We start from the raw sequence: 9,290 nt of genomic DNA, 5'->3' as shown, positions 1-9,290 counted from the left end.
ACTGAGTTTCCTATTTAAAAATGAGTTTTCTATTTAAAAATGAGTTTTTGGTTTAAAAATGAGTTTTTCTGCTTTAAGAAATGAGTTTTTCAGTATAAGAAATGAGGGTTTCGTTTAAAAAAATGAGGTCTCTGTTTAAGAAATGAGTTTTCTGCTTTAAGAAATGAGGTTTTTGTTTAAAAAAATGAGGTCCTGTTTAAGAAATGAGTTTTTGTGATGTATTTATCACCCCCAAAATCTCTTTATCATAGCTTTAGGGCCAGATGAGACAAAGACGCTACCACAATCACGATCACGCTGCATGAAAAATGGGATTTCAAGTTCAGGAGAAAAAGGCGAACCTTCGATGCCTTCGCCGACGACGAGGAGCATGCGGTGTCACACCCACCCCTTCTATCGAGGTAAAACGTGGCACCCATCGCTAAAAATTCCCTTTTAACTCGAAACCCGACACTCTGTTTTAAACAAAATCGGACTCTACAAATCACAATTTACAACTTTACACTAACTACTGTGTTCAAATACATAAATATCATGAATACATAACTCAAATTATGCGGGTACAACCGCTTACAAGATCACAACACCAATGACAAGAAATAAAGAAAGGGGACCCATCGCAGCTCCCTGGACTCAACCTCGACTAGCTCTATAGTCGATCGAGCAATCTAGGGTCCCGCTCCCTGCAGCCTACAAAGACATCTCGGGATTGGTCGAGAGTGGCTTTAATAATTTCAAATACTTAAATCATGATATATATAGTATATAAATACCAACTTCTCAAATAATTTTTCCAACTTTTCCAAAAATACCGTAATTTTAGCAAAAATACAATCTTTTAAGAACTTTTGAAACATAAATTCAACATAGATCAACATCAATTGATTTTCTCAGAAAACACAAATTTTGTGAGAGTCTGGTCTCATCACAATTTAAAAAAATAACATAAATCTCAAATTCAAAAATACAAAGAATACCCAACACTCACCCAAAGATAACATGGTTCAGAAAACTCTAAACCTTCGCCGTGGCCGCGGCTAGGTTCGGGAGCCGCCAAGGAACTCATGTCCTTAACGCCGACCCATCTGGCTCACCGGCCGCGACCCCTGGCCACTCGACGAATATCCGATCCGTGGCTCTACACTCCCACCCTGAACCGCCCCTCGTAGTAATCAATACCTGAGTCCACCACGCCACCTCTAAAGGTCGGCCCGTGGGGACCCACTATCGCAGAGTCGGGCCTTTAGCCCGTCACCATCAAAAACCATCAAGTAAATACAAAGAATAATACCATCCGTGATAAATCATAACACGTGATCCTTTTCCGAGACAAGTATTCACATCACGGAAATAACCATTATTTTTCCACAAAGCCAATGCCAAAAGTATAACCATGCATAATACCAAGAAAGATCCATGATACCATTCCTATACCAAGAATGAAAACCAATTCTACTAACAACGCTCGATAAAACATCTTTTAATATGCTCACATGGTTTCGCAAAATCACTCCAAATCAAAGCATATATACCCATCAAAAAAATAAATACAAGAATTGAATAATTAAATCACATATACATGTATTTTTCACTATTCGCAAAATACGTATAATTATACAAAAACCGATGTATCAATACTGTTATCATGGCACATCGTAGGAAAAATAAATATAAGTATATTTCGACCTTTATACGTAATTAAACATGATAAAATGAAATACTTAAACATTTATTTCCAAAAATACTAGCCATTAAACAATTATTTCAAAATAATAATAATTAATCAATTATTTAAAATAATAGCCACTCACCAACTCACTCCTGGTGTCCCTTGGGTTCCTTTGCTAGACCCTGGAACTCTCTCCTAAGCCCTGAACAACACCCTAACTGTAATAATATAACAAAATAAATACTACATTTAAACTCAAAATAAAATACAAAAAAATAATAATAGACTCTATCTGGCCCACTCACTCCAATCGGTTAAAAATCCGACCTTGCATAATCCAACCCGGCTTTCAATCAGTATTTAAACAAACTCGCTTTTAGGCTAAACACTGCCGAATCAATCTGAACCAATCTTAATTGCAGATCGAACCAAACTTAATTTTACTCGAACCACCTTGAACCAACTCAATTCTTACACAAAATCCATTGAACCAACTTGGTTCAGTCCAAAATCCTTAACCCAAATCAATCGAACCAAACCCAAACCATCCTCAACTCGATTTGATCAAACCCAACTCAACAAAACCAATTCAACTCAACCAATTTCAATTTGTTAAACCCAACCAGCTCAATCTAACCATCATCATTACACACCTTAATCATCATCATCATCAATTTAATTAACTAAACTAAAACCCCTAATCTCGGCTACTACATAGAATTGCACAGATGAAAACCGAAAATCTCATCCTTCATTCAAGTTTAGATTCATCACAAATACAATGATTTTTTTCAACACAAATCGAAGCAACAATCATCTATAACCATTAAACATGTTTTTTTCCTACTCAAATCCATCATTATCTTCATCAAATCCATCAAATACACATATATACATGCATACATACACTCATTCATCAAAAATACACCAAGAAAAGTCTCTTACCAACTAAAACCATCCCTCCCATGAGCCTCCCTCCCGATCGATCTCCCATCCCCCACCTCAAATCTCCCATTTTTTCTCCTCATTTCTTCATTTTTTTATTTTTATTTTCCTTCTCAGGGTTATCAGATAGACAGCATGGAGAAGAAGATGAACAATTTCTCAAACCCTAGATTTTTTTCCTCTAAATTACATTTTCAGCCGAAATTCACTTTCAATCCCTCCAAATATATTTTCTTACAAAACAGTCCCTGAAAAAAACTCACCAATGATCCCCTGAATTATGAAATAGTATTCTCAAAAGGTCCTTTCAAATTACCCAACGGTCCCCAGTGTTATAACACAACATTTTTTAAAAAGATCCCTTCCATCTTACTTTTTCAGTCCCTCGGTTTCCATAAACATTTCATGTCCATCCTCGACATTTATTATTTAACCCAAAAATCTTTTTAAAAACTTTTTACACTTAGGTCCTTATTCTTTCCACTGGGGTTTCTCAACAAGATTACTCGTAGAAAAATCTTATCGGAACTATAAGTAATACCCCGAATATATTTTCCAACTGTATCCAAAGGTTCGCAGTATTACATGCGGTCTTCCCCGAGGTCGATTTACGCTAAGAAGATGAAAGAGATGAGGTCGACGACAGGGAAGACGAAGACGGCGAGATCGAACCCCTCACTCCGCGCCGCCTCCTCCCTCCGCTCCCTCGCCACCGACTTAGGCACCATGGATCCAAACCCCGAACGATCCCTAACCCCTAACCCTATTGCATATCCATGTTGCGGTCTCCGCAATGAGAATTGTTCCGCTCAAGTTCACTCGCCTTATCCGACGTCACCACCGAAGACCTCACCACTCCGACCGCCGAGGAACGCCGCCAACCCGGATCGCCAACGCCGATAAAGATTTTCTCCTTTAAGACCCCCACACGAGAAAGGCCACCTTCGAGATCGCCGCCGTGATCTCGAGCTCAAGACTGCACGCTCGCGCTGAGATCAACGCACGTACGAGATACTCAACGTCCCTACCAACGAGGTCTTTGTTTTAAAAAATAAGCTCTCTGCTTAAGAAATGAGTTCTCTGCTTAAGAAACGAGTTCTCCTGCTTATACGCTTTGTTTGTCTTTCGTTTAACTATCAATGTTTCTGCTTAATATATCATGCTTACGCTTAAAAAGTGCTTAAATATCGCTGTTTCTATTTAAATATGTACGAGCGCAACCTTTCGACGCCTTCGCCGACGACGAGGAGCATGCTGGTCTTCCCCGAGGTCGACGACGTAAGAAGATGAAAAAAGATGAGGTCGACTGACGTGGGAAGACGACTGAAGACGAAGACGAAGACTGGGCGAGATCGAACCCCTCACTCCACCGCTTCCTCCCTCCGCTCCCCGCCACCGACTTAGGCACCATGGATCCAAACCCCGAACGATCCCCTAACCCTAACCCTATTGCATATCCATGTTGCGGTCTCCGCAAATCGAGAATGGTTCCGCTCGTTCAAACTCGCCTTATCCGACGCCGCCACCAAGACCTCACCACTCCGACCGCCGAGGAACGCCGCCAACCGGATCGCCAACGCCGATAAAGATTTCTCCTTTAAGACCCCACACGAGCAGCTACCTTCGAGATCGCCGCCGATCCGGAGCTCAAGACTCAGCCGCTCGCAGCGAGATCGACGACGACTGAGATACTCAACGTCCTTACTCAACGAGGCTCTGCTTAAAAATAAGCTCTCTGCTTAAGAAAACGAGTTCTCGCTTATACGCTTGTTTGTCTTTCGCTTAACCATCGACGCTTCGCTTAATATATCGCGCTTACGCTTTAAAAAAACCGCTAAATATCGTTGTTTTCTATTTAAATACGTATGTGTGGCCAAGATTAATTTGGCTTTTTATATCCGGGATTAATTTATCACGTAAATATTTATTTTTTTCTGCTTTAAATATTAATGTTTTTGTTTTAAAAACGAGTTTTATGTTTAAAAAAACGAGCTTTCTGCTTTAAGAAATGAGCTCGCTTTAAGAAACGAGCTTTTTGTTTAAGAAACGAGGTTTCGCTTTAAGAAACGAGTTTTTGCTTTAAGAAACGAATCTCTGCTTAAGAAACGAACTCTCTGCTTTAAAAAAACGAAACTCTGCTTTAAGAAATGAGACATGCAAAAAGGAATCGAAAAAGAATGAAAAATATACGCAAAAAGCGTTTAAGAGAATGATGGAATTTCATAACGCAGTGGGTAAAAGGAAGTGAAAACAATAAAGCGAAGTGTTGTTCGAGTGATGCAAAACTCACAGTGTGTTTTGAAGTTTTTGAAATTATCGAGGGGTAAACAGTAATTTTCCCTAAATAATAACTTCAACAAAAAATGTGAAAGTGAGATAAATAATTTTATAAATAATTGTGCAGTGAAAAAGTCAATATCTAAAACAATCACAATTTATATACACTTTTTTTCTGAAAAATATAAATTAACCAATTTGGTACAATAATTCTAGCGCTATTCTGCACCTATTTATATTTTATATTTATCTTTTTTTTACTTATTTTTTTTATTTACGGCCGTTCTATACACATCTACATTTTACGTTTTACCATATATATATATATATTAGAAATCAAGATTCTTATGTAAATATACACCCTAGCAATAATAATAAGCTAATATTCATATATATAAGTGTACTAGTAAATAAAAATATTATTTTATAAAATGACTCATTTAAAATATGAAAAAAACTAATAAAAAAATTAATAAAAAGTGAATAAAAGAATCTCCAAAGGGCTCCCAATGGGTTAGGAATAAAAAGTGAAAAAATTAATTAATTAATTAAATATATAACTCATATATTTACATATTTAAACTTTAAATATATATATATATAGATACAAGAATCTAGAAAGATAAACTCCACATGCAAATGTGTGATTTTAGATTTGTAAAGGGGTACAGTGCAAAAAAGAAGCATATAAAATACTAAAAAAAAAAATGGATGAAACTTTTCAAAAGGCACACATCACTTTCAAAGGTCATGGAAAAAAGAGTTCATAAAAGTCTTTGTAGTTTGTTCAGCCACTAGAAAAAGTTAAAGCAGTTGTCTTATTCTAATGACAGAGTACCATTTTGGCATCTAATACCAAATCCAATTGGATTGCATGCATTTGTGGCTCATGCTCTTTTCCATCTTCTTCTCCCAAACCCACAAGCAACAAGCATCCTCTGGAAACCACTATTCACCACTGAATCCTAAAGCTCAAATCTTTCACTGTTTTGAGATAACATGATCAGGACTTTGTCTCATCATTCACCACTCAAAATTACAAGATTAAAATAATTAGAAAACATTGTTTTTTTTTTTTAAATATAAAATGAATGAGAGACTATAATTAATATACTTATCTTTAGAAGTGAATATAAGACCAAACACTTTCTATTTTTTTTGAAAAAGAGAGATGCACTAGTTACGGTGGCTTGACTGATCTCTTGCAAATAACTCCACCATGTAACTCTGGAAGGAAGATCGAGAGGTATTTTTCACATAGAACAAGTGAATTATAATATGATAGACTCGAAATCAAGACCTCTCAATCATAAGCACGGATAGTTACTAGTGAGTCAGTTCACTGTTTTTGACATTTTATAAATACAATAGTTTTCCATAAACTATAAGTATAAAATATTAAACATTTAGTTATATACCCATCAAATAATAAAAAAACGACTTCTAGAGTGCTCATATCCCATAAGAAGATATGTTCAAATTTTAACTCACATAATGTGAAGGCATAAGTGTGTTGAGGGAGTAATTCCGTAACTATGCATGCCCTGACTTGTCCACTTTATCAAAATAAAAAAAAAATTTATCAATAAGATAATTGTTATAATAGATGGGTTTCAATGTCGGAGATTAATTGTGAGTTGTACATATTATAAAAAAATATTAATAAATTTTATCGATTAATTAACTAATAATAAAATCATTCACTTTATGAAAATACATAAATATCGTTTCAAAAACAGTGTTTTATTGAGATTATAATCCCTCGGCAAGTGTGAAAACTCTAACCCAGGTCAACAAAGTATTCCCAAGAAGCCAGGAAAAATAGAAATTTATATAATTATAACAATAATAATAACAACCAGACATTGAAAAAACCAACCTAATCCACCTCTGACTACAATCATACCTTCATCATCACCCAAAAAACTTAATAAAATCCCAAGAAAAAAAAACCCAACTTTATTTTTGTGTTTTTATCACCGAAAAAAAAAATCCCAAGAAAAAAAAACCCAACTTTATTTTTGTGTTATTATCACCGCAAAGAAGGAGAAGAGAAGAAGAAGAAGAAGAAGGAGAAGGAGAAGAGAAGCACACATACCCGTCAATGGCGGCGGCGGCGGTGGCGGCTAAGTTTGACCGGAACTTGGAGTAGTGGGAGTAGGACCAGGCTCCACTCTCACGTTCTTCAACATCAGCCCTGGCCCGCCGCCATGGCCGCTAGAGTCCTCATCATGGTAAGCATAAGCAAAGCCGCCATGGCGAGTGAGATCCATGCCGGCCATCTCGTCCTCTGTTGAAATCCTCAATAACTTCATCTTGTTCAAGCCGTAGAACAATGGCCCCATGGTGCAGCTCACCCAACCGATGATCACCACGATTTGTAGAACATGCGCGGCGAGTAACCGGCCACCGCCGCCCATGAAGAGACCGTATGGTCTCCCTTCTCTTCCCGGATAGACTTCGTTGACGTACTTTTCTCTGGCGAAGAGGGCGGTGAAGATGATGCCCCAAGCGCCGCAACCACCGTGGAGTTGTGCGGCTTCTAAAGGGATCGTCGTATTTGAAGATCTCGGCGAGTTTGTTGAAGCCGATGAGGACCCAAGCGGCGACGAAGCCGCAGATGACGGCGGCCCAAGGATCAACGACGGAGCAACCGGAGGTGATGGCGGCGAAGCCGCCGAGAAGGCCGTTGCAGACGTCGGTGACGTTCCAGTGCCCTGTTTGAAGGCGCTTGCCGAACAGAGTAGTTAGGGCAGCGGAGCAGCCGGCGAGGGTTGTGGTGACGGCCGTGCGGCCGACGGCGGACCATTGGCCGTTGATTGATCCGATCGGGCCGTAGGAGTTGAGGATTGTGATGAATGAGCCGGGATTGAAGCCGTACCAGCCGAACCAGAGGAGGAATGTGCCGAGGACGACGAGGGTTGCGCTGTGGCCGCGGAGAGTGATGGCTCGGCCGGCGTGATCGAATCGCCCGATTCGTGGACCTTCGATTAGGGCTCCCCAGAGACCAGCAATGCCGCCGACCAAGTGAACGACGCCGGATCCCGCGAAATCGATGACGCCGGAGCCGAATAGGAGACCGTGAGGGGCGGATCTCGAAGCGGATGCCCAGCCATCAGTGGACCAGATCCAGTGGGAGACGATCGGGTAGACGAATCCGGTGAGGAATGAGGAGTAAATGAGGTAAGCGACGAATTGAGTCCTCTCGGCAATGGATCCCGACGTGATTCCGGCGGCGGCGATGGCAAACGCCCATTGATAGAGAAAATAGGAGTAATCGAAGCCGATCTTCGGGATCTCCTTGAGCCCAAAGAAATGGCGTCCGATGAAGGGATTCGATGGGGCTCCGAACGCGAACGCGAAACCGAAGAGATAGTAGAACAAACCACCGGCCGCGGCATCGAGGACGTTGGTGAGCATGATGTTCATGGTGTTCTTCGCGCGGACGGAGCCGGCACAGAGCATGGCGAAGCCGAGCTGCATCGCGAACACGAGGTAGGCGGAGAAGAGAAGGTAGGTGGAATCGATCGCCGATTTAGCATCGGTGAGTTGTAGAGAGACGGCCTCGAATTGGTTGCATAGGTACTGCGCCGCCGCCGTGGAGTTGCCGCCGAGGAGCGGCGCTAGGGCTACGGCGGAGCACGTCTCGGCCGCCATTAGAGCTCTGTTCGAGCTTTCGAAGAAAAGTATCGAATGGTGTTGAGATGATGAAGATGAATAATGGCTGAGTATTTATAGGCGCGAAATTGTGCTCTTTTTTGCAATTTGATCCCCCGCCAATCATAAAATTAATAATTTATCAAAATTAAATATAAAAAATATTAAAATATATATTAAAATAGATCGTTTATATAATTCAAGGACTAATTAAGAATTTCATCGAAAATTTATATAATAAAAAATAGAAGCAAAGTCAGCGTTTGCATCTTTGGTCCGAATCTAATGATGGATTTTTTATTTAATCCTTTGAATATATATATATATGTATATAAAAATATTTAATCTCTTGAATTTTATATAGGCTGGTGCACTAATTATTGTAGCTGAGTAATTTCTTGGGATTTATTATGTGCGACTTAGTAACACGGGAGGTAATAAAAACATATCACCGAATACTAAACATGGATGATATATTAAAGACCATAATTCTATAATAATAAATTCTCTTACTATATAATTTTAGAGGGATGGAGAATACGATGACTCACATCACACCATGATCAGTAAAATAATAAACAGTACTTTATAGTCTTGGGACACATTAAATATAAATAAAACTATTATAATTTTAAGTGCAGAAATTTAATTTTTGTCTGTTGTTCATACACTACTCGAAAATCTTTTACTGTAAACCACCAAACGGCTCCTAAATGTCTTACCACTTCATTAAACAAGTGTT

General features: G+C 39.3%; 1 protein-coding gene across 1 annotated transcript; it reads right to left on the bottom strand.

Annotated features, from left to right (window-relative positions):
- Positions 1-5,506: 5,506 nt before the first annotated feature.
- On the bottom strand, positions 5,507-8,618 carry LOC120278176 (ammonium transporter 1 member 1-like). Its single transcript, XM_039285104.1, is given in 3 exon segments — positions 5,507-5,875; positions 6,990-7,440; positions 7,442-8,618. Coding segments are annotated over 2 exon segments (1,530 nt in total). The 5' UTR covers positions 8,549-8,618; the 3' UTR covers positions 5,507-5,875; positions 6,990-7,017.
- Positions 8,619-9,290: the final 672 nt, after the last annotated feature.

Source organism: Dioscorea cayenensis, chromosome 2 (assembly GCF_009730915.1).
Source record: "Dioscorea cayenensis subsp. rotundata cultivar TDr96_F1 chromosome 2, TDr96_F1_v2_PseudoChromosome.rev07_lg8_w22 25.fasta, whole genome shotgun sequence".
Classification (NCBI taxonomy): Eukaryota; Viridiplantae; Streptophyta; class Magnoliopsida; order Dioscoreales; family Dioscoreaceae; genus Dioscorea; species Dioscorea cayenensis.
This window is presented reverse-complemented; position numbering and strand designations above follow the sequence as displayed.